The following is a 26,180-nucleotide window of genomic DNA, read 5'->3' as shown; positions in this document are numbered from 1 at the left end:
ATATTGTACTTGTTCTCTGACACATTACATTCTGTATGAAAGGAGAGTTAAACGTTCTGTACTGCAAGGTCATTGGTGTGAGATTGCAGACGTGGCCTTCTCGACTGTGTTGCCAAATCTCGATAGAAAAACAATCCAAAATTTGCTGTCTTTTCGATACTTAATAAGTAAGGTAGGTGATGTTTTATTGTACTAAGGTGACCAAGCACTAGAAATCCCCAAAACGTGACTGTATTCTACGGATACGATTTAAAAAAAAATCTAAACCCGCGACATAGCTCATATTTATAAGTGAATTAGTTATTAAGCAGCAACCCTAAAGTCGCTTATTGTATGCGAACATGGCAACACTGCTGCCAGACTGAAGTCAGCCAATGAGAGTCGCCGTACTGAAATGCAGTGCTTTCATTGGTTACTGCGAGTTTACATTTTTTTTTCTTCTTTGCAATACATTAACGCTGGTAATAAACTATGGTAATAAATAACTTGCATTTGTTTACTTCATAAATGAAAAGATCCCGCTGTTCCGTTGCATCTATAAATGTAAAAATTTAAGTGTGAACTGATACATTTTTCCATAATCACCATTCATCAAGACTAGGTGACTAGGATAAATAACAATAATTACCAAAAATAATAATAAAATAAATAAATGGATGACAAGTGGCGTACATAATTTTAGTTTCAAAGCAGTTTTTTTATTTAACTATATTCAACGTATGATATTCAGGATGTTTTTAAACAATGTTTTTGGTGAAACACTTCCGCAGTGTTTCAGTGACCCCGCACTGCTGTTTCTGAGAGAAGAAAGTTGGTTGGTCAGAGAGAGAGGGAAACACACGTCGCTGTTCCGGAACAACCCTCAGCAGCTCCCCGACAGCATCCTTCAGCCTTCAGAGTAAGACGCTTCAAATCTACTTTCACATTCGCTTTGCAATCATAATACTTTAACGCCATGGAACCACCTCTACCGTGTTCCTAAAAAAAAAAAATCTAAAAGTCGACGTTTTTTCGATGCAATGATAACGTCAAGCGTCTGCTATGGGTTTATGCATAGAGAGAACATCACTGCTCTGTGATTGCAAAGTAAAATACTGCAATAACGCGTGAAGTCCATGATAAATGATACAATTGCAGCTTCTAACAACTAATTTCTTAGTATAGAATATAGTGATATAAAAAAAATTCATCCTTTACCCCCTAAACTTAACAAATCTGGCCCTAATATCTTTAAAATGATCCTAACAACGCAGCCAGCATCGGGAGGATGTGATCGAGGAAGTGCGACTGGAATAATGTGACGTGTTAAATAATGACTGACCGAAAGGGGCTGAGCACAAATGCAATTCCTATATTTACACACACAGAGATACACATAATTACTTAACATTTTAACACCGTCTCCTTTGAGCAATAAACGCGCGCGCGAGTAAAGGTCAAGGAGGCAGTCGTTTATTCACCCTGCGTTACTTGATAGTCAGTGGGAGGAGAGAGAGAGAGACAGACAGAGAGAGAAAGAGAGAGAGCGAGAACGAGAGTGTGTGAACAGTGGACGACAGGAAAGCGCTCGTGAACAGAATGAGAGAATCGATCAGCTGACCTTCTGTCTTATTATTATTATTATTATTATTATTATTAATACCAATAAGCGTCACACCCCGACTGGACGGTATCTATGTTGCTGTTCTTCCCATGACAGAAAAAACAGGATTATTTTTGTTGTGATATTGAACCGAACTGCATTTCATTGAGTTTAGAGGACAGATACTGTAGCACTATGTCGCTTTACGTTGAAGGTAAGATCATTAATTAATCCTGTTTTCTTTTTTTGTACTTATAAAGTACTTTTAAGTTTGTATTGGTTTTCCCGATATATCTTGATTAATTAGATGATACTAGTGATCAACTGGATCTTACCGCACCATGTAAAAGCTGCCAGTTGAATTCTGATGAGAGTGAGAGCTGAATGGACCCTTCAGTCAATGTTGACTGATAGACTGATAGACTGGAAAAAGTTGCTCTAGAAATCTGGCTCTGCAGAAATTGAAGCCTTTATTTTGTAGACTTTTGACCTTTCCAGACTGTCGGTCCATTCCTCGCTTTGGTTTTGCTGTTAGAGGTCTGGTTTTCTGACAGCTATTCATTTGGCCTGAAAGTGTCTAATTTAAAGATATTTTATATTAAACATAATTATAGGAGTTACTGAGTTAAGTCTTCTGACTGTCTGCGTTCAACAGTGTTTCGGATGTACAGTAGCCTACTAATTAAAATCTTGAAATTAAAAAGCTTTAGGAATTTAAAGATATAATACTAAGAAACATGATGACTTACAGTATAGGCTACCAAGAGTTTGGGGTCAATAAGATTTTTTTTTTTTTTTCTTATTATCACTCATTATTATTATTTATTCTAACCAAGGCTGCATTTATCTGATCAAAAATACTGTAAAAACAGTAATATTGTGAAATATTGTGAAAAAAGTTGTACTTTCAGCAGCCATTACTTCAGTCTTCACAAAATGCTGATTTGGTGCTCAAGAAACATTTATTGTACATTTTGAAGATACTTTTTTCAGGATTATTTGACGAATAGAACATTTAAAAGAACAGTGTTTATTTGCAATAGAAATATTTTGAAACATTATAAATGACTTTACTGTCACTTGCTGATGATGATTCTTTTGTACAGATGATCAGATGTTCTTACTTTAAATCATTATCAAATCATACTAGAGAACAAGATCATCAGGTTTTACAAAAATTTGTGGAGTTTGAGCTTGAGTGCTACAGTCAAAAGAGTGACATACAATTGTACATTTTCAATCAAATTCTTAATATTATTTTTAATAAAAGCATGAAGCATTTTTTCTAGTTGTTTAAGCCGGGTACACGCTGTTTGATTTTGGCCATGATTTGGCCGTCTGAGACAAATTTAGCAAATCCTAAAAGATTCCTCTGATCCTAGGCTAAAGTCTGAAGTCTTTGATCGTTAGTTTGACGTGCTCACCGACAGCCGATTAATGACCATTGTGATCAAATTTTACCTCTGACAAAATTCTGGCCGTGTCAGAAGATTTGACTCACAGTCCTGCTGTGTGACTTCTCCTACGACGAGTCAAATTGTTTTTCAAGACAAGCCATGACCGAAATCAACGTTGGAGATTTCTTTGTAGCCAACATTTCTATCTCACATGTAAAGTAGCCCACTGTCACCAAACGTGTCATTGATTGATGTAAAACTCCAGACGACTTTTCTTGTGTGCGTCCGTTTTTAACACGTCTTCATTGTCGTATAGTATGACCTTAATGTCAACTGAGATCTTACTACAGTGTGACACTTACTACAGTGTGTACATGTTCATACAGTCTGACAAGGAACAATCGTAAAGGACAATTATAAATCGCACAGTGTGCACCCGGCTTTAGACTTTTGGACCTCTGGATGTACGGTGCAGTGCGTGGCTGCACTTTGACCCATGCAGAGCACATTTGATGATAGTAGCATTCTGAGAGTTAATGGCTCTAAATAGCTGAGCACTCTAGTTATCTTTCATGTTTTCTTTGCTGTGAAGGTGAGATTAACTATTGATGTATTGGTACAATCATTTGTCAATGGCAATTTTCAAGTTATCCGTTTCACAGAGTACCTTTACAAAATACCCCCAGAGTATTGGTAGTATCATACTTCCTGCATCCCTCCATTGTCATTCTTTATGACATTACAGCTTATTTATTGTCCTTTTTTAAATTTATTTGGTAAGTAGCTGTGTACGTGAAATAATGTACAGTCAGCCAGTTATTAATGCAAAATAACCCCTGCTCATCCTGTTAGCTGATTTTGCATTGTCACTGTCTTCTTTAAAGGGGCCATGAACTGCATTTTGTAAAAAAAGAAAAGTATTCTGAGGTCCACTTATAATGTTATCAAGATTTTTTTACAGCCTAATTTTTAAGGAATAAGCTGTTTTCTATCATGTTTTTTACCCTCTCTTTCGAACACTCCGTTTTGATAGGTGTGCCGCTTGCAAGACTTGGAAGTAAACGCCCACTGCTATGATTGGGTCACAGTTTTAACTTTTGCATATTAAGATAAGTATTTCGAGTTACCACAGTTATAATTGACAAAGGATGACTCACGGTGTTTCGTGTAAACGGAATTAGGAATTGTTTGTCAATGTTGTTCTCATTGTTCATCCTTTTCGATAAAATGAAAAATGTATACATTATCATTTGCAGTGTCGTTTTAAATAAAATGAAACGAAAAATTAAAATGTTGTGTCTTACTATGAATGACAAAACAGAAGATCTCGCTCACTGAAGATTTTATTCAGGATTACAGTGTATCAAAACGATAACAAAAGCTCTACATACTTTCTTCCATATCCGATAATACAACGAATTAACCCCATAAATGCCGAAGCAAAGGAAAGAATAGCAAATCACAACTATTCAGTTTGACTGCCGCTACAGTATAAATACTAGCCAGTAGCGGAGGGGTGGGACAAAATATCGATAGGGCAATATATCGTTGTCTTTCTCCATGCTATACGAGAATCGATATGCTGGCGCCAAATATCGATATTTTAATTAATAAAATAAGCCGTTCTAAATAGATTTCCCTGCTCCCAGCGTCACTACGTCATGGCTTCTCGAGGTGGCCCTCAACACATGAATGAGGGAAACAGGAACATAAGTTAACTAGCTTAAGAAAAAGAGGTTTTAAACAGGATGGCGGACAGCAGTGTGAGTAAAATAATAGATGCCCCAGCCACGTTTAAGTCCAAACTAGTATGGACCCACTTTGGCTTTTATACCATTGATGGGACAGACAAAATTGACAAAGAGTAAGTGATATACAAGAAATGCCTGGTAAAAGTAAAGTGCATGGGTAATACCGCAAACATGCAAAGCAATCACTCTGATCTCATTGAAAAAAAATGATTTACTTAAAATGTTCAATTTAATTTACAGACTGAAAAACTTTTTGTGCTGTTTTCTAACAGTTTGGACTTGAATAAAGAGAGAAAACCTGCACTTAACCTTTTCACTGGTATTTTGTTTTTATAGTTAGCCAGATATTGTGATATATCATTAAATTGTCTAGCAATATATTGATTATCGCAGAATTTCTGTATCGTGAGCCATGTATCGTATTGTGACATACACTTTGTTTCGCTGAGTGTTTTCAGCATACAAAAGCACAAATACTAATTCTGAGAAATACAGAAATGGTCTCTTATTTAATGCGCTGGCTGACAATGTCACTTAGAGGCTGTTGTAGAAGTTAAATGTCACATGCCAGGCAGTATGTGAGAAGATAATTATTGGGGGTTATGCGCAACAAACTTCATTGCTTCTGGACTGGTTCAAGTCTTTTGTATGTGCTATGTTAAATATAAAGCCGTTTACTCAAGATGCCTTCAAAGGAGCAAGCAAAGATGAGCACAACCGATATCCATCACATATGCAGATTGATATCTAAAAGTTTTTTTCTTTTTTTCTTCTCATTAACATTTAGATATTTAAATAGAATAAAACGGAAACAATAAAAATAACTAGCCAGGCTTTCTTTGACAAGCGGATGCAGTTAGACCTGTTTTAATGTTTGTTCATGTGACATTCAGCATAAAGCCTATTTTGGCACAATGGCAGACGAAAGAATTAGATTGGGTGTATACAGATGAAATGTGGTCAAGCGGGATTCGGTCAGGTAGCCGGAAATGTAGTGTAGAAGGTAGCACACTTGTCTTGAACATGACAGATATAAAAGCTGATGTCTAAAGGTAATCAGAGTTGGAAGGCCGCTACCTCAAGCTCAGGATCTATTATTGAATAAACCTAATCAAACATAATGTGGTTTAACCTCTCTATTGTCCCCTTTCTCTCAAGGATAAAGGGGTGTATTTGTGGTAGAACAGGGAAGTCTTGAGTCACACCTTACAGTACAGTCAGTGTTAATGGCCAATACAGGAAATTAACCCAGAGCCCATTGATGAGGTGTGTTTTACGTTCTTTAAATGCTCTTGATGATAACACACTGTTGTATCTGTGCTTTCATGCCTTCTGGTATTTTCATTTTGGGCCAGAAGTAAGGCAGTGGTATGTACAATTATCCCTAAAAGCTGCCAGCTTCCTTATCATATGGACATATTATCACTGCAAAAAGGATTTATTACAAATCATTTTATTTAAAAGATTTGTTAAGGAACTGTATGTAAAGTTTGAACACACCAACTGTATTTTTTTATTGGTACGACTCATCATAAGTCATTAAAATTATGTGAAAAACTTTAACATTAAAGTGTGTGGTTTCAATTGTAGGTCTGAGTAAGGAGTTACCAAGCAACTTCTACGGGATGACTCAGTTTCAGGAAGTGATGCGACAGCAGCTGGAGAGCTCTATGCATGTTGAGCTGGAGAAACTCTTAAGCACGGCCAAAGGTGCAGATGCTGAGGTGAGATACAAGCTTACAAAAAATTCAACACATTTTCAAAAATTCAGCTAACTTTTTTTATGATTTATAAAAAGAGTGATTTATAGACACAACTATTCAAAAGTTTGGTGTCTGTAAGTTTTTTGAATGTTTTAAAAAAAGAAGTCTCTTATGCTCACCAAGGCTGCATTTGTTTGATCAAAAATACAGTAAAATTATTTTAATTTTATTATTATCAATGTTGTTAACGTTTGTGCTGCTTAATTATTTTAATTTTTTTCCGGTAAAGCTAGAGGTATTTGGCTGGTTATGTGATCTCGACATGTCAGACTGAGAGCCAACCTGCTCCATGTTAAATAAAATTAGGCTACTGATATGACTGGAGTTTTTATCTCAAGTGAGTGCGCTTTTAATTAAAAGTAGAAATCATAATTAATTTTTTTATAGTCTCACAGTTTTAGTGCATTTAGAAATGACAAGGGAGCAAAGATGAGAAATGAGAGGAAACCTCTTTGGGTGCCGTCTGAGTGCTGTAGCTGATGAATGACGTGCCAGTATGACGGGAGAGATTTCATTGCACTGCTGAGCTGATGTTTAATTAGTCTCACCATGAGACTGGCTTCATCATGATGCATCTTCTCTCTGGCATTTCTTCAGCCCCTACACACTTCCTTCTGTTCATCTTTTACCCTGCTTTCATTTTTCTTTCTTTAGCTACACTGAAATTCTCAGTTAGTAGAGTTCATTTGAGCACGTCAGATAGTAAAACTCTGAGATGTTTGGCGATTCACCCCAGTGTTTCCTCAGCACCATATGGTAATAATCAGACTTAGGCCGTCATCATCGTGACACATGCTGACCGCTTGTGTCACCCCTCCCTCTCCGTAACACACAGACTCCCATAATCCCACCCGAACATTTACTGCCAAATGACGTATTAAAACCCACACCCTGCTAGTTCAAATAAAGTATGATAAGATGACGTAAAGATAAGTCATCAGTTTACAGTTGTAAACCTTATAGTTGCCTTTTAAGTAGGGATATCAAAAGCACTGGTACTTTTGGTACAGTACCACATTGATTCTTGAAAAATAATAATAAAACCAGTCTGTCATCAGTAGTGTTTTCTGATTCACAGGCAGCTGCTTTTGACTCTTACATACGTATTTGTGTGTGTGCGCGCTCTGTGAATCAAATCAAATCTAATGTACTTCCTGTTCAAAATGCATTGAAATGTATGTAAACATATTAAACAAACAAAACAGGTGGGACGAAAATGGGATATGTGTTTAAATATTAGATCAGTGAATTAGACCTTCCAGTGAAATACATTCTAATAGACCTATTGCTGTCTATTATTAATCAAACAGTAAAGTGTTGACAGTATAATATTATTTATATATACTACTGCTCAAAGGTTTGGGGTCGGTAAGATTCTTTTAATGTTTATGAAATAACAGTCTCTTTGCTCTTATGCTCACCAACTGCATTTGTAGAAAAAACTGTAATATGTTTTAAATTGTAATAATAGTTCACAATATGTTTTCTATTTATAAATATATGTTTATATTTTAAATATAAATATTTAAAATGTATTTCAAAATGTAAATGTTTACTGTGCAAGTAACGGAAGTGACGCAGGGAAACGAACCCTACAATTTAGTTTAGCAATGCATGACGTCACCCATTTAAAGTAAATGAGAAGCGCTAAAATGCTGATGTCCTTAAATTTAAAGGCATATGTAAAAGTTTAAGTACTGATGATTGAAAAATGCCTTTTGACTCACCACTATTCTGAAAATATCTCTCAGTGTCTAATGTCAATAAAGGTTATGGCCTGGTTATAGAGGTTAATGCATTGTGCATTCTTGGATGGGCCTATAGTGGCATCATCTGCCAAAATAGGTTGAGTTTTAAGTATTTGTTTCTCAGAAGGAGAAAACAGGAAGGACAGTCCTCAATAACTTTTTTTATTTTTTATCTCTCTTCCCCAGGTGTCTAAGAAGGACTTTGAAGGCTTTAGGAAGATATTCCACCGATTTCTGCAGGTGAAGGGACCTTCAGTAGAGTGGCCAAAAATCAACAGGCCCCCTGAGGACTCGGTAAGATCACCAAGTGATTGATTGTACACAAGCCTATTTCTTACACTCGCTTGGATTCTTAATTTAGCCCACATTTGGTTACTTTGATTGTAGACCTATAGGCTGAATATGCAGAGAAAGTCAAGCCTAGTATGTCTATACACACTTCAAGTATTAAAACCGAGAGCTGAACGGCACTCAGAGCCTCTGCTTTGAATCTCATGTGTTGCCATTAGTATCGCCTCAGGCTCTGGAAATTAGCCATCAATGATTAAAAGCTTCCCACATTCCAGCATGAATAAATTTTTATGCCATTCATACACTTAAATACATAAGTATCCAAAGACTTTGGGTCCAGTTAGAGTTAAAGCATTAGCCTGTAGATAGACATAGTGTGTGTGAATGATTGTGTGTGTGTGTGTGTGCAAGGAAAATTAAAAATAAAGCTTCGGCATTGATTTGTGTCTGTGGGCAAGGGGGAGTGTAAGAAAGACAAACAGTGAACAAAAGTGTCTCCTAATTTGATTTGGCTGTGTGTGTTTGTGTTTCACATAAAGAATCCAGTGTCGGTCTGCTTTCCTGTGGGTCTGTGATGATTATGCAATGCTCTGGAAGAGCCAGAAACCCACACGCAAGCCTTTTAGCTCCACAAGGAATCACATACAGGCTATACTATGAAACTGCTTGTGAAATGTTTGATGCTATAGTCTGCAGCATATAGCAAGTTTATCTGAACAGGATATTAAATACATCACTCCAGAAATTCCTGTTTTGAGTGCACATACAAGACAAGAATTAAAACCAAGCTCCTTTCAGACTCAAAAAGTAAAGTTGACCGTTACATGTATGTGTGTTTGCATATCAATTTAAGGATATTTGGAGAAGGTGAGGTTGTTGGAGAAATTACTGCAATATGTTTGGTTTGGGATGAGGAACTGAGGGAAGGGCTCTATGTACTGCAGTATGTCCTTATGAAACTGTCTTTGCCCAAAAAACTCATTCTCCATTAAACATCTGCTGGCTGTTTAAAGGCTAACCAGTCGTTGCCAGAACTTGCCCTATGGATCCTGCAACATCATGCCTTATGTTTGCTGTAATAATGACCAGTGTCCCATTAGATATATTATACCCAAGATAAGTTGCTGATTGACTTGTTTGTGGTGTAAAAACATCAAGTCACTGGAACTTTTACCCAGAAATCTTTACCCTGATTTTATGTTGAGTTCATCATGATATTTCCTACCCAATCTCAGTTGAAAAACCTGATTAGCTCAACTGTTGCATTTTAATGCACATTTTAAATTTAAATACATTTTATTTATTACATAAAATTGATTATATTTTTATATTAACCTTTTTTTTTACAGCTATCAATTCAAACACTTATGCAGGAAATTATGACATGCAGAACAATAAAAACATGATTAATTTATAATTATTCTGATATTTCCAAGATGATCACAAGACCTTTTCTTGTGTCAACTAAATAACTTTACTTTGTTGACAGATTTACATCAGCAAAAGTAGCAACAACTGTGTTCGATACTTCATAGAAACACAATGTTTCTGTTTGCAAGACATAAAAACACATAATAAACTAAGGTAAGGAGTATTTAGAATGCTGAACTGGCCCCAGGTCATCATTATTGTTGAGCACTGTGTCAGCAAAGGATTCCTAAATGCAGGAACTATCCTGCAAGTCTGTTTCATAATTTGCATGTCAGTAGGAAGCATACCAAAGGGAATGTTATCCTTCCTATTTTAATGAGTCTAGTTCAAGTCTTCCTGTCTTAATTCACCACAGTTAATACTCCACATTTAAAAACGCACTGCACACAGATTGATGATCTTAAGGTAATGTTTATCGTCAAATGCCTTATTACTTCTGTGAACCTTTAAGCACTGTAGTTGTTCATCAGCCTCTCTTTCTGCAAGACAGAAGAAGCTCTTCTAATGTGCTTATGATGCAAACAGACTTTCTGACTGCAAATTAGATTCTGGTCTTGTGACGCTGTGGGAGCTGTGAGGTTTTATTATCCGTGTGTGTGTGTGTGTGTATATGATTGTGAATGTGTGAACAGGTTTGAGGGTAGAACAAATGGAATGTGGCTAAACCAGAAACAATAATTAAACAATCTGACTCAACCACTCTATATACACAGTAAATGACTGGATTGCTCATGACGTCAAAAAGTGAAGCCGCCTCGCCCCACATGTTGGTATTCCCTAGTATTCTCTCACAATAAGTGAATTAATTGGAAATCATCTGATTTTAATGAGAGAACTACCTAATGAGTCAGTGTTTTTATATCTGAAGTCTCCCTGTACATTCTTACAAAGAAAACATCATAAACATTTAAATGGTTATTTTTTTTAAAGTTATGAATTTCCCCTGCTTATTAAAAGTTACATTAATCTTCATTATAGTAGCGAATATCAGATCAGCTGATGGACAAGACACCTCAAGATTTGTATTACAAATGTCAAAATGATTCTTCTGAAATCTGAATAATGCTTTGTAAGGCATGCGCATACAACTTAATTCGCCATGTACAGTTATTCACTGTGGTTATGTAATTATGTTGTGTTATATAATGTTGTTTTTATTCATACAGAAAATTTAAATGATTCAACAGTGTTTTCAATAACAGCATGTATTTTGAATCGGTAAAGATAACGACTTAACAAGGTATACAAATAACACTTAATTCATATGCAAAGCCATTGAATTTGAGCTGACCTGTGGCTTTTTAACAAGTTCTCTAAGAGTCTGAAGTAGACGTTGGTCAACAAAAAGCCAGGAAATAATATACACGCTTCACAGCATATTCTGAGAAATAAAGCTGACTGCGTATGGATTTAAAGACATGAAGCTTTGTCACTCTGAGCAAGATAAGGTAAACCTTCACAGTAAAAAAAAAAAAAAAAGATAAGTTTTGACAACATAGGTTTTTACAGTGCTTTATCTCATCAAAATAATTTAAGCAATTTTTTTTACTCATTTTTTTTATTGTTTAATGTAATTTAAGTTGAAATGACTTAAACATCCAAGTATATTATACTTAATTTAAGGCAGCAACTTACTTTTAATACAATATAGAGCAATATAGTAGTAGAGGCTTGTAATATGTGTATAGTATGTATTGTAATATTGAATATATTCAAATAAGTTTCTGATAACAATCCCATATATGTTCAAGCTTAATATTTCCTGGATAATTACATACATAAATCTATTTTGTGTTAGGTCAGTTACCTGTGTCGAAATCTTAACGATTTCTATATATCGCTTATCCTGGCAGAAAAGTCCCACTGATAAGCTGCAAATCGCATAATTTTAGGTCAAGGTTTTGGCTGTCGGTAGGGAATACCAATATGGCCGCCAGAACACGTCACGTTGTTTTGAAGCTCAGGTCTCATACTTTCTTTTCTTTATCAAAGTTAGGAATTCCTATTGTTCTCTTGATAACTGGTTAGTTAATTCAGTCAGACAGGTTTTGTTTAGGACATTGGGGGAAGTGGTGTCAGAGCGGTTTAGAACTGGATTCGGGTTTAGTCATGTGCCTTTTGTTGGCACAATTATTCCACCTCAGCTGTATTATGTAGTATGCACTAAGAATATACTGTGTGTGTGTTTGTCTTGAATTTCGGTCTCAAAAGGAAGGATTTAAATGCTGCTTAATCTGAGAACACACTAAAAACTTGAAAAATAAGACTTAATCCACATTACCACAACAATAACAATGCGTGATCAGAGTTTAAGGACATTGGGTGTTATTCATGAAACATGAGCAGAACAATTTTCGGTCTAAATCGTAAATCTGTTCATATGTATATTAATACACTAAATTAATTGCTACAGTTTAAACAAAAATAATTGTATGTAATATGATTTACACAGAAATGTGTTCTGCTCATGTTTCATGAATAAGGCCCATAGACTAACAGAACAATAAGCAGGTGGACACAATCGTGGTAGAGGCAGATAAAAATCACTTACATTTGTGAATTTAGCAAACCCTTTTAGTGAGATACCACCAGAAGCATTAAACAGGAAGTAATGTAATACGCTGATTTCACGCAGCCGCCATTTTGAAATCGAAAGTGAGGCTCCGGTGGGAAGAACCCCGGAAGTAAAGATAAACAACAATTCCTTGGATTACCAATATAGGATATGTATATAGTTCATTCCTGCTTCTTTTTTTACATTCTGAATTATATATAAAAAAATAAATTTATTTATAAATGAATTTCACTGTATATAGTCTAAAGTATGAAAGAAATGTATGTACATTTTTAGAATTGACACAACATCATTAAACACAACAATACGCCATCGCATTCACGACTCTCCTGTGATTAAAGGCGACACTTCCGGTTTTCTTCCCACCGGAGCCTCGCTTTCGATTTCAAAATAACGGCTGCGTGAAATCAGCGTATACAAGTAATGTTACCATATCGAATTTGTGCAAGTAGTACAGCACTAGTGCAATAGTAAGTGCTATTTTTTAAGTGCAAAAAGTGTGTTGAATGCTTTCAGAAGAGTTATGTTATAAAAGTTATGTGTATAGTGTATACAGAATTATTATTTCTCTCTGTAATACTACTGAATATTTTCTTTCACATTTTAAAAGTCACATTCATCACTGCTGTTACTGAATGATTTTAATCCAGGAGTATTAACAGATGTGATAATGAATGTGCGTGCGTAAACATTTATTTTTTGTTTATTGGCCATAAAAAAGCATTGTAAAAATGCAGTCAATACAGAGTAGATGCTTTTAACTACACGGTTGTGTATGACCTAGTTTCATTGCACAGTAGAGTGGAATTAACCAAGCCAATCAAAACAATGAACCAAATTACAAAACAGCAAATGGTATTCTTTGGAATCCATCGGATTAACATATGAATACTATGGTATATGAATATGGCAATAATTACGTATCATGTTACTACCAACTGATACAATACAATGGAGCACACTGTGTGATAAAAGTGAATTTTAATTGAACATTCTTTGATAAATTCAAAGAATCAACTCTACCTGTCATTCTACAGCAATGTTTCTGAATCTTCATGGGCAGACTGTCCTCACAGTTTGAAGAAGAAACATTAGAAATTGAAAATACATGATGAATAATGTTTTTTTTTGAATAAACAAACAGTTGCAACATATATATATATATATATATATATATATATATATATATATATTTGATAAAATCAGCTATTTTTTTGTCTTGTGGGCTATATGTTAACATCTTTTATGTAAAATATCTTATTCAGGACAGTACTAAATAAAAATATAACATGCATTTTGTATGATCCTTCTTATTTTGTTAAAATAATTAACATTTAGCAGATTCTGTAAGGGGTGTTTAAACTTTTGAGCACGACTGTATGCCCTGACTGACAGTTGTTTCTCTTTCTTGTCTTTGTTTCAGATCCAGCCATACGATAAGATTAAGGTGAAGGGTATACCAGACAACATAGCGGACAGTCTGAATAAGCTGGTGGTTGTGAAGCTGAATGGAGGTCTGGGAACCAGCATGGGCTGCAAAGGGCCCAAGAGCCTGATTAGTGTCCGTAACGAGAATACCTTCCTGGATCTGACCGTCCAACAGATCGAGGTTTGTCACATGACACTGACAGCTTGCAGTACTGTGTTTATAGTTAATCCTTGGAGGTCTATAATATCTTCCCATTCATCTCAATGACAGTTGTTCAGCAGGGGCTAAAGTGGCCATGCTAACAAGCCAAACATCGAGCCCTTGGTTTAAACATGTCTAGTTTATTTGTTTCCATAAAATAGAAAATTACCTCCCTACTGTATATAATTTGCATTTTATTATGTAATCAGTTTTTGGTAAAAAATAAATAAATACATTGCTACAATTTTTGCAAGATAATGTCTTTCTAATATCCTTTTTTGTTTTTATCTGTAGAGGACACACATTCAATTATTGTCTCTTGTAAATGTATTTCAAATAGGAGAGATTCTCAGATTTGAACCCAAAGAAATATAAATCACTCCAGCTGTGGAAAAAGCAGCAGCTGTCTGAGAGATTTGAAAGTGAGCAAATAGACCTCCACCTATAAGTCTTAAATCACAAACATATGTTCCTCTGTCTTTCCCTTCTCTTGCTCTCCTCATCTACAGCTGTAAAACACAGGCACATTCCATCATTTATACAGAGCAAGCATTTTACACCAGGAGAAACAGGCTCTGTGCTGGTTATTTTTCTCAGTGCCATGGACTGTAGGTAGTGTGCATGAAAGAGAACTTAGGGTGAAACCAAAACAGAGAGGGCTGTGTTCTGGGCAAGAGGGAAAAAGATAGGGGCAGAATACTGAGCCCTGTGGGACGCCCTCGCTGAAGAACACTCAGCTCAGTGTCTCTTCGGCAGACCATTTACCTGCCTCGTGTCGTCAGATATCCTGCTCACTGAATAAGGCCTATTAGTACATGTAAATAGGTAATCTGTCCTTCTCCCACAGAAATGCAGGCTGTCGTTTCTGTGCTTGGCAGGCCTTTAGCAAGCCCTTAGGCCAGTTTATACCATTTGGCTTCTCTTTGGCTTGGACTTATGGGCATACATTCATTACAGGAAAAGGACCTAAAATCTGTCAACACATCCAACAGTTTCTAAAAGAGTATGATGCATATTATTTTTTAAACTTTGTAGTTATTTGGACAGGTACCATTAATACAGGGAAATTGTTTGTGTTTGTGGGTAATTCTTCAATTAGTGGAAGGTTTTTGTCCCCTAGTATGATTGTAAAAAAAAAACCCTTTTTATTGTGTGACTAAACTTTCACAAGATAGTTTATGTATGTTTGTGCTATGTTGAAAGGCATCTGCATTTATTTGGACACTTGTGCCTTTTTAGTAAAAGGTTTCTGTTAATTTATCTGAATATGTAAATAATTACTGCTTAAACTGGTGTCTAGGACTTGGCTTAAACTTTGCTCCAAAAATAGGCATCTTTTTTTTCTTTTTCTTTTTTCTATTCTGTGTTTATTGCAGTTCTGTTGATATTAGCCAATTCACCTTCTGTTCTGATAAATTATTGACCATGTTCATCACAACAGTGTAACTGTAGATAGTAATTCTTTTTTTCTTTGGTCTCTTCAGCATTTGAATAAAACATATAACGCTGATGTTCCACTGGTGCTAATGAACTCTTTCAATACGGATGAAGACACCAAGAAGATCTTACAGAAATACACGCACCACAGGGTCAAGATACACACTTTCAACCAAAGCAGGTATTAACCCCCCCCCCACACACACACACACAGAGAGACACACACACACACACACACACACACACACGTGTTTACCTGACATAAAATAGTCTTACATTTATTTTTAAATAAAGCTAATTATAATAATACAAAACTAAACCTAAAAATATCATTTTTTAAATAGAAATATGTTTCATTTATTCAGCGATGTAATGCATATTTTTGAGAGGGCACCACTTGGGTGGGGAGTTCAGTCGATTCAGTCTTCAACGTATTTTGTAGCTTACAGAAACAAACAGAGCATATAAGCACTGACACCGCAAGGCAAAGTGCACCTTATCTCAGCACATTTTGTGAATCAGAGGCTGTTCTTTGGAGTCCTGCAAACCTAAGTCCTCCATTAGTACGCTGAGTTTGGTCGATTAGTAAAAGTTAATTTAACGTAAGGAAACAAAATATATATATTTTGTAAAATTTTGGACTGATTCCCCCAACCACCCGCATGCTTTTTTGCTCCAAAGTTTGACAAACTATACATATGTTTTTGCTAGTACTTATCTGTATTTAAATGTCAGAAAAATTTAATTACCATTATATGATCGAAAACACTAAACAGTCCGTCTCTGGTTCAGCTAAAGCGCGAACGCAGATTTAAATGTAGAAGTTGATCACGTGATGCACTGAGCGTTCTAATCACACTAGTGTGATCATACGCTTCAAAGGGTTGACCAAATGTAAAAATATACATTTTTGTCTTTTGGAAGCTGCATTCAAATCCTTTTGGCAAAAAACTTTGATGGGGTTCGTGCCCCCTCAGTTTGATTGGGCAACTGCATTTATTCATAATTTTTATATCTAGACTAGGAAAGGACGTTTTTTCAAGATTTATCTGACTTCTCATAGCAAGTATTCTGAGTATAGCTAACTAAACACAAACCACAGATACATACACATGAATAATTTGATATTTATGTTGTTTGAGCACAAAATACCACTCAGCTGATGACATCGCATTACCACACACATCTAACAAAAACACATTTTGTCATTCAGGTTTTAGCGCAGGATGAAAAAGCTGAATTTCTTCACCTTCACAATGCATGCTGCTGACCCTTAGCCTGCAAACACTTAAAAAGTTTTGTAAAAACAAGTTAAAGATTGATGAGGTTTCTAAGCAATAATAGGGATACGTTAATATTTAATGGACTTGTCAGTGTTGAAATTTATCTCAAAGCTAACAACAGACACTCGTGGGATACGGTTAAATATGCTATTTAGAATACAGTGCTAAAAGACAGCACATACTCAGTCCCGGTTGAAGCCTTAGCTTGTGGAAGAGACAATGTGATGAAAGGAAGAGGAGGAGGATGAAGGCTACATAAAACGTCAGATGTTTTCCCTGGCTTCATTTGACCTGAATAAAACTGAAATGCAGGAGCCAGAGAAGATTTTAGAGCCCCTCTGAGAATACATTTGCATAAGCAAAGCAGTTTATTTTTTGTGCTTATAATCATAAACAAGGCTTGTTTTTTCTTTCTGTAAAGAGGAAACACTTTTTGACACTGTGTGTGTTTGCATCTATTTTATGACTTGTAGTTTTTAGTGATGACGCAGAAATAAAGTTTTGACATGATAGTGATGATCATTTTCATATTATGGACTAGTGTTGTTTTAGTATTATTTGTATATTATTATAGTATTTCTTAATATTTAGAATGATCTTTTATTTTTATATTTTCCAGTTTTCATTTTACTTAGTTTTAGTAATTTTGCTATGTGCTTTTGTCATTTCTTCTATATATATATTTGGCTTTAAATATATTTTCATTTCAGTTTTAGTCATTTTAGTAACTTTTTAGTTATAGTTAACAATAATAACATGGACGATAACAAATCCGATGCTCAGTATTACAAATCTATATTAGAAATTCAGACTTCTTTCTCTGAATTTTGCAGGTATCCACGGATAAATAAGGAGTCTTTGTTGCCGGTTGCTACGGACATGGGTATGACAGGAGAGAATGCAGATGTGTGGTATCCACCTGGTCATGGTGACATTTACGCCAGCTTTTATAACTCTGGTCTGTTGGAGCAGCTCATCGCTGAAGGGAAGGAGTATATTTTTGTCTCCAACATCGATAACCTGGGCGCAACGGTAGACTTGTGTATATTGAATCACCTGGTGAGCCAGCCAAATGGCAAACGCTGTGAGTTTATCATGGAGGTCACAGACAAGACCAGAGCAGATGTGAAGGTGAGAGAATATTACTTGTGAGTGATATCTTACAGTAGTACAAAACAACAGCGTGACTTGTGTAACAAGAAATTCTCAGAACAGATATATTTTCTTTTGTCCAAGCAATTCAATAATTTGCATTTACTTCGGTAGGGTTTTACATTTACACGCATTGGCTTGGGTAAAAGATTTGTTCATGCATATATATAAATGAGGTTTATTTGTGGGGAACGAGGCTTATATTTGTTGTATTTTCTTTGAATGTTGCATGTTTTTGTTGTCTAGGGAGGTACGCTCATTCAGTATGATGGTAAGCTTCGGTTACTGGAGATCGCCCAGGTTCCCAAGGCTCATGTTGATGAATTCAAATCAGTGACCAAGTTTAAGATCTTCAACACCAACAACCTGTGGATCTCCCTATCTGCCATACAGAGACTACAGGAACAGAATGCCATGGACATGGAAATCATAGTAAACCCTAAGGTAGGAAAACTCAAATTGTAAAAACTTTCAGGAACCACAGCTTGTGTGGAAAATCAGGATGTTACAAGTCTTTTATCTACATAGACACTTTTTGTTTCAGTTGGAATTAAATCAGTTTGATTGATGAATCTGAACATATTGTTACATGAACGCTAAATAAGTGATCAGGTAGATGTGCGCGTTTATGTGCATTGGATTTTATTTCAAATCCAGTTCAAAATCAGATCAAGTGTTTACATGTCCTATCAAATTAATTAGAAACGGTTTAAACCACCCCTTACAATCAAATAGAATTTAAATTGGGTTTGGCCAATTCATTGCTATTAACATAGTTACATGTGAATTTTTTTATTCTGACTGTGCTGCTACTCGAAAGTGTCTGCCAAATGCATAAATTAATGTAATGATAATGAAAGGATTATTTGAACGGCTATTAGACCAGACACGTGAATTTCTGTTTTTTTTAAAATTTATTTTGAAGTTTGAATTTCCCTTGTCAAGTCTTCCTTTCTCCCAACAGTCACTCTTAATTTTGTTGTAAAGCACGATTTCTACCAGAAACCTCTGTTTTATTTCCCTGGTCTTCCTCTTCTTTACACAACCACTTCTGAAACCCTAGGTGAGACCTTAATTAATTTATCAGGTCACATGGGACCCTGTAACACTGCGCTTCAGCAGTCTCCTTTGCAGAGTGTTCACTTCTGAATCAAACCCATTTACAAAACCCTTTACACCAGCGGTGACCAGTCCTGCTCCTAGAGGGCTACACTGTCCTGCAGAGTTCAGCTCCAATTCCAAATTAAACATACCTGAACCAGCTAATCAAGGTCTTACTAGGCATACTAGAAACTTCCAGACAGGTGTGTTGAGGAAAGTTGGAGCTAAACTGTAGCCCTCCAGCACAAGTTTGGACACCCCTGCTTTATATCAAGTGTAAAACATGTCCTGAAAAGTAAAGCCAAAGCATTTTGATCGCCCCCTGGTGACTGGCTGCCCCCCGCCCCCTCTCCATATAATCGAATGGGACGCGACCCAAAGTAAAAATCCAATTACACTTCATATAATTTTTTGCTAAGATGTTTTCTGTCATTTTTAGTGTTAATTTTTCTAATAAGTTGGGGTTTAGTTAGATATTTGATGCTGTAAAAAACGGGGTGTAACGTCATGATTAACAGCTGGGCTTGGGATTGAGTTTGAGGAAGCAGAAGTATGAGCAGGACCTTCATACCGCGGGTCCACCTCAGAATCATTACTGCGCAGACTCAGGCTCCGAATGAAAATCTGCAATGACTGTTTCTGGGATATTTTGGCTTCATTTTTTTACAGTGGAAGGAAGCGGAGATGCATTGTCAATCTTTATTTAACAGTCTATTCTTTACACAAGCACTTTAACAAGCTAATGTTGTGGAGACCGTGTTTGAGCGTCTGTTTTATACCATATCCAATATCTGATTTGAGTGGAGAATCATTTGGGATCTAGTTCGAGCCGAGGCTTCAGAGTGTGATCAGGGGATTTTATGGAGGGTTTTACAACTGACATTAAAAAGTACATTTATAAACTATTTCTTTTGGGTTTTCTTTTATCAGTGAATCACAGGAGACTAAAGAATTGAAAGGTAACCATAAGATGAGGTGTGTTTTTGTGTGTGTCAGTTTATATAGTTATACTTTGGGGACAAATTTTTTAGAAGTGAGCAAAAAAACCTCCTTTTGTTTTGAGGACATACAGGAACCTCATCAATTGGAAAAACTACTGATACATAAAATAGCATTTTCACTATCACTGTGCCCAAACCAAACGCAATGCAGAATTTCCAGTTTACAAGTGACAAGTAATTTGTCTCTCCGTCTCCACACATGAAGCTGGTTAAGACAGAAGAGGTTTGCGTCTGGTTAATGCAAAGTGGGTAGTGTGTAATAATTATAATTTGCATTCTATAAAATCAATAGAATTCTATGATATGTGCTCATTTAGATAACCAATTAAGTGTGTCTTTGTGAAGTAGTACACAGTTCAGCAGAGCTTCGTATTGTAGCACAATTTCTCCCCCGAGGCCCGGCAGAAGTCTGTTCTAATATAGATAGAGTCTGTTCTAGATTTCTTTACATCCAATCCCCACCCACGTCTGTCCCTGTCAACCTTACGCTTTTTCTGCCTGTGTGATACCAAGATCGCCTTCACAGTGAGTGCTTGCAGTGATACCTCTCACTTCCTCAACGCCATTTACATGGTTATTTGACAAATTACATGAATATGAACTTGAAATGAAAATTCACCCTACCTGTTTTCTAAATGCATGCTATCTATCTTATTGTCAATGATTCATCCATGTATATGTTTTATTTTTCACAATGTAATTTTTTTATGAAAATGTCATAACTGGAGTGACAACTGGTGATGTATGCTCGACTAATCCACTCATTTAGTTCAATAAATGGATACAACCAAGTCCCCACCTTACAGTTTTTATTTTATTTTTCAATAATCCGTTTAAGGTTTAAAAATCATTTTAGGTCCAATTTTATACACAGTGGGGTATTAGACTACACTGAAAATGTGAGTTTTTTTTTTTTTTTAAACCTGCATATAAATATAATGTTTTAAGATTTTGATAAATGTATTATTATTATTAAATTTAAGTTTAAACTAATTTATGGCGACTGTGTGATGTGCAAATAATTCATTTGTTTGACAATTTTAAGAGAATAACAAAACTGTTGTTTAAAATCCTTCTCTTTCTCTCTCAGACTATAGACGGGGGTCTGAATGTCATTCAGCTAGAGACTGCGGTGGGTGCAGCCATCAAGTGCTTTGATAATGCCTTGGGCATTAACGTGCCTCGCAGCCGCTTCTTGCCTGTCAAAACCACATCTGACCTCCTACTGGTTATGTCCAATCTGTACAGCCTGGAGGCAGGGTCTCTGACCATGAGCGAGAGGCGCGAGTTTCCCACAACTCCTCACGTCAAACTGGGCAGCTCTTTTACCAAGGTACCGCACCTAATGAAGCATTCACAACAAATGATCCATTCAAAACACATGGTGTTCCTCTCACACTACACAGTGTGTAGGCACGATCACATTACCAATGTGACATTACCAAGTCTGCCAGGCAGAAATCTCAGCATGATCTCAGCTTTTGTTTCTCTAAAGAACAATCACTCTCAACTAATACTTAGCAAGCCTTGATCCAGTTCTCTCTTGTCTTTCAGGTTCAGGAATATATCTCACGATTCGAGAGCATTCCAGACATGCTAGAGCTGGATCACCTGACGGTGTCTGGTGATGTGACCTTCGGAAAGCACGTCTCACTGAAGGTAATAGTAAGGAACATCTTAAATTCTGCAATCAGACGTTTTTGCAGGATGTTGCACAGTCTGATTATTCCTCTGTCCTCTCCAGGGAACCGTCATTATCATAGCCAACCATGGAGACCGAATCGACATTCCGGCTGGCTCTATGCTGGAAAACAAAATAGTGTCCGGAAACCTTCGGATCCTGGACCACTGAAGCCTTTGTGTCATCATGTGACCTGGATACAGAATCACGTGACTGATCCACACCTGCCACTGTCCTCATCATCATACCCAACCACGGAGACAGAATCAACATTCCATGATGGAAAATAAAAGACAGCACATCTGTGTCGTGACCTGGATGCCAAATCACATGACCAACCCACACCTGCCACTCTCAGAGCCTCCATCAATGGTGCTGAACACAGCACACACACAGCGCCACAGACACCATACAACTTCCACATCATTCCAGAGACATTAGTTTTGTAGTATTATGTGTGTATTTTTCCTTTAGTGGTTCTCAAATTCAATGTGTAACACAAGTCTTTTTATTGTGTTTTGTTTTCGTTTTTTTACTCTGAGAATTAAGTATTTCTCTCGTTGTATCTATGGCATCGCAAACTGATCCTTCAGGGTCAGCATCCTCTGTTCTACGTGCTCAAAAATGTGAAATAAAAAGTGCAAAGCAATAAGCGTTCTGCGACAGTGAAGGCTGATGGTTCCGTCTTTGTGTTCTAGAACCTGTTCTAGATCCTGAAAGTTCTATGGAACTAAATAAAGTGCAATATGTAACAGAACACTAGCAGTGAATGTATCTTCATTTCTGATCAAGGTGGATTTCACAGAAACTCCCTGGAAATTAAACACACATGCTTGTTATTGACAGTAAATGATGAACAGGAATAAGGAAGCGAGGGAACAGGTATGTGCACGAGTAAGGGAAAGAAAGTAAAAAGAGCGTCTAACATTGCAGCAGTGTTTAAGGGCTCTACACAAGGCCTCCCAGACTCCCTGGAGGCAGGAGGTTATTGTGTTCCACTGGTCCGTTAATGTGAAAGCAGCCAAGCATTAAACCTGCTTTTAATAACCTGCACACAGAGCAGGAAACACACACACACACACACACACACACATTGGTGATTTAAGATCAGAGAGGTCCTGAAATTGTATGTGTAGTATGAAACATGGGTAGGCCTATTCATTTTGAGATTTGCTAAAGATACATTAAATGATTGGTGTTTTTAAAGATTAGCCTAACTTTAAGGGAGCGTTAACGGAAATGAGCAAGCAAAATTAAATGTCCAATGTACAATACCGATGAATTTTTAAAAATCCACTTTCATTTTTGTTATGAGTGTTTTGGACTGAAATCAGTTCCTGTCACATTAACAGAACCACATGGGGATGAAATGTTATTTTGGCGAACACTGTATTAGTGTCACAAGATGAGCTCATTTGAAGCAAAAACAGGAAATGGGTCTTACAGATCCTGCTCTCATATAATAACCACACAGCTGCTTTCAAGAGTCTGGTGGTGGTTAGTAGTTAGTAGAGATTTGTCAACCAGAAAAGTCCCATGAATCCATTGCACAGGAATGCATGAGGCAAATTACCTCATTCAATAAATTAATCTTCAAATCAAATAGCCTCTATTATTTAGAAGCGTGAATCTTTACTGGTCTTACGATTCAAGTGCATTCTCAATGTATCACAATGAATTTTATCCTTTTTTATCAGTACATATAGGGGTTAGTGTTTCAGTAGCCATTCTTAATACCAGTGAATATAACGATTCTCAATATTAATTTCAATTACTGAACACTTTTTTTTAACCATTTAACTATTTTAACTATTTAATTTAGTTGTAAAATTTAATTATAAAAGTACTTTTTTTAAATAAAAAAAACAGTAGCTTCAAAATATCCAAGTAAAAAGATGATAAAAACATTACACGCAATGTGCTTTCATCATCTAGGGGTGATTTGAGTATTAAGTTATTTTTCCCTTTTTGCATCACACTTCGGTGAAATGTGTTGCTTATTATCATAGCAGTGATGGGCTAATATTATTAATGTTGACATGTAAAAACATTTACCACATACAGTAAATCAAATGCAAAAACATTCCTAATTCAACTGCCACTGTTGTGCACAATGCTGCTCCAATAATAACAATCCGACTGAAATCAATATCCATTGAGAACACCTCTGAACACACACTGTTAACTCAGCATGACTATATGGGACTATATGATCTTGTTTCAGGTCAGTAATGAGGGTTATGGGGACTATTAACCTCAAATGCCATGCTGACGGTAAATAATTTTGCTTTAAGCTCATACGAAAAAAGACGAACAAATGAAAGAAAAGGAAGGGTGTAAAGATGATTAAGTAGACTAAGAGAAACTTCTGCTGTCATTGCTACTAATCTATTTACAGAGGTTGAATTATTTGCAAATAAGTACAGTAAATACAGAATTTAATTTGTAATCAAGAGTGAGAGATTTTATATATTTCATCTTTTTTCATTCATTTGTATGCACTATTAAGTTTCCTGAGGCGCTTAGTGAAACGGGCCTGTTTGAGGGAGGTTTGGAAAAGCATCCATGTTTCAAAAACTAATCCAATTTGGGGTTTTCTATGTTGGCTCGTTATACTTAAGATATTACATAGTTAAGCTTCTTGATGCAGATTTTAATCTTATTTTACGGGTTGTCTCTTAAGTAGCACAGTCAGAAAAAAGGTGGGAGTTTGGGTTGTACTCACATCTGCGTTGATCCATCACACACTCTGCTGTTGTAGTACTGTATATCCCTGAAGGACATCACATGACTTGATTTTGGCTGCTGCCCTCATTCTGCTGACGGAGAGGCCACTTATGTAAGTAAGTACAGACCTATCAAAACTAAGAACACATTAAAAAAAGGCTCTTTGGTGAGAAACTTGAGCTGTGCTCTGCTATTCCAGACTTTCTTGACTATGTTCTGCCTCAACAGATTATAATGGCAGAAAATCCACCGTCTGATCTGGGGTCAGCTGAACTAGATATCACCTCCCCATCCAGACTACTAAACCCTTACATGTTTGGAACATTTTAATGAATGTACTGACATACATATCTCTTATATTAGTCTAGAAAGTATCATTTAGACTAAGATTTTCTTTCGTTTTAAACAACTTTGAGGAAAAAAAAGTTAAAAAAGTTAAGACATTAGGAAAAGTATTTTTATTCCGCCACCTTGTGGCCACCCTGTCGCAAAGTGCTTTCACACCAGAAGGCAATGAGAGTTTAAAAGGTAGGGTTGGTGATTTGTTTTATAAACACTTTTTGATATAGCCTACTGGTTAAAAATCTCTTCACATCCTGATAGCAATCAATAATAGAAGTGTTGTAAATATTTAAAACGTACAAATATCTTCTTTGGAAGTCACAGGACCAAAAAAAAATGCTCGTCCAATAATTGCATTAGGTCTGAACACAAAAAATCTGCCACAAAGAAACAGCAGCAGCCTTTTACAGTTCTTCCTGAACCAAAACATTGAGCTTATGCCGCGTTCAACCGTAATTACGAGACGTTCTACTTCTAGCTACCTGACAGTGGCGATTCGCGAAGCTACGAGTGGGCCTGGGTCCATCCACTTTGAATTGTGGCCCACCCTCGTAATTTTCAAAAAAAGATGTATGAAATAATTTAATAAGCGATACTAATTGTAATAAACGTATTATCACACTTTATAACAATTCTGATAATTTATTAACTGATATGCTTTTGGGACAAAGGAACATGAGTTGTCTAAAGAAAAATTAGGCCTACACAGTGCCTGTAAATTAGAAGCATTTCATTGGTTTTATTTAACAAATGGTTAAATTTACTTACCCAAGCTTGACCAAAATAAATTTTCAACTGTTTTACATCACCTTATGATTGCACAAAATTGTATTTTAAGTTTGATTTTCGATTTGATCTCTCTATTAACATTTATGTTCAACAGTATTATACGTGCAGTGTTATACTGTTTTTTTTTTATGCAACAGTTCATTAAACAATAAGTTAATATTGAGCAACTTACATTTTGGCGGTATATTGTCAGTTAACGTCACACTGTTTTTGCTCCGCCCGTGAACACCTCACGAAGCCACAGCAGAATTAACCGTTGCGCGTCCCCGAGGAAAACACAGTAGGAAAGGGAAAGCATCAAGGCACGTCCGAGTGAAATGTTAGCTTTACTTCCTGTCTCCTGGGATACCTTGACCTTCATCGGATCGATTTTTTATATTCGTTGATATCCATTCATATCCCACAATCCTGTGTTTTCCATTCTGTAACAGTTGAGCTAAAAATGTTTTGTTTTGTTTTTTAAGTAAAGATGGCGTCTGAAAGTTGCGGTTGGTAAGTT

At 36.3% G+C, this 26,180-nt stretch overlaps 2 protein-coding genes across 3 annotated transcripts in view; one reads left to right on the top strand and one right to left on the bottom strand.

The window, feature by feature from the left end:
* wdpcp (WD repeat containing planar cell polarity effector) overlaps positions 1 to 24,740 on the bottom strand; it is a 96,006-nt gene extending 71,266 nt beyond the window's left edge. The window contains exon 1 of the mRNA XM_082143087.1: positions 24,549 to 24,740. Within this exon, the coding sequence (XP_081999213.1) occupies positions 24,549 to 24,607 (59 nt within the window). The 5' untranslated portion in view covers positions 24,608 to 24,740. The remainder of the gene's footprint in view (positions 1 to 24,548) is intronic.
* ugp2b (UDP-glucose pyrophosphorylase 2b) lies at positions 762 to 22,580 on the top strand. 2 transcript variants are annotated; one of them, XM_082143095.1, is made up of 10 exons: positions 762 to 898; positions 6,321 to 6,454; positions 8,428 to 8,535; positions 13,962 to 14,147; positions 15,653 to 15,786; positions 17,722 to 18,019; positions 18,287 to 18,484; positions 21,233 to 21,475; positions 21,697 to 21,801; positions 21,887 to 22,580. In XM_082143095.1, the coding sequence occupies exons 2-10, from the start codon at positions 6,356 to 6,358 to the stop codon at positions 21,992 to 21,994; spliced, it is 1,479 nt and encodes a 492-aa protein (XP_081999221.1). In that variant the 5' UTR covers positions 762 to 898; positions 6,321 to 6,355; the 3' UTR covers positions 21,995 to 22,580. The 2 variants fall into 2 exon arrangements, with proteins under 2 accessions (XP_081999221.1, XP_081999220.1); XM_082143094.1 differs by lacking the exon at positions 762 to 898 and adding an exon at positions 1,001 to 1,796.
* Positions 24,741 to 26,180: the final 1,440 nt, after the last annotated feature.

The sequence above is a fragment of the Leuciscus leuciscus genome (genome assembly GCF_965113295.1).
Source record: "Leuciscus leuciscus genome assembly, chromosome: 17".
NCBI lineage: Eukaryota > Metazoa > Chordata > Actinopteri > Cypriniformes > Leuciscidae > Leuciscus > Leuciscus leuciscus.
This window is presented reverse-complemented; position numbering and strand designations above follow the sequence as displayed.

Bases quoted from the DNA above. Each gene is read 5' to 3' on its own strand.
- ugp2b (XM_082143094.1), top strand. The intron at 18,020-18,286 runs GTGAGAGAATAT...TTTGTTGTCTAG, and splicing joins AGACCAGAGCAGATGTGAAG to GGAGGTACGCTCATTCAGTA. The intron at 18,485-21,232 runs GTAGGAAAACTC...TTTCTCTCTCAG, and splicing joins AAATCATAGTAAACCCTAAG to ACTATAGACGGGGGTCTGAA.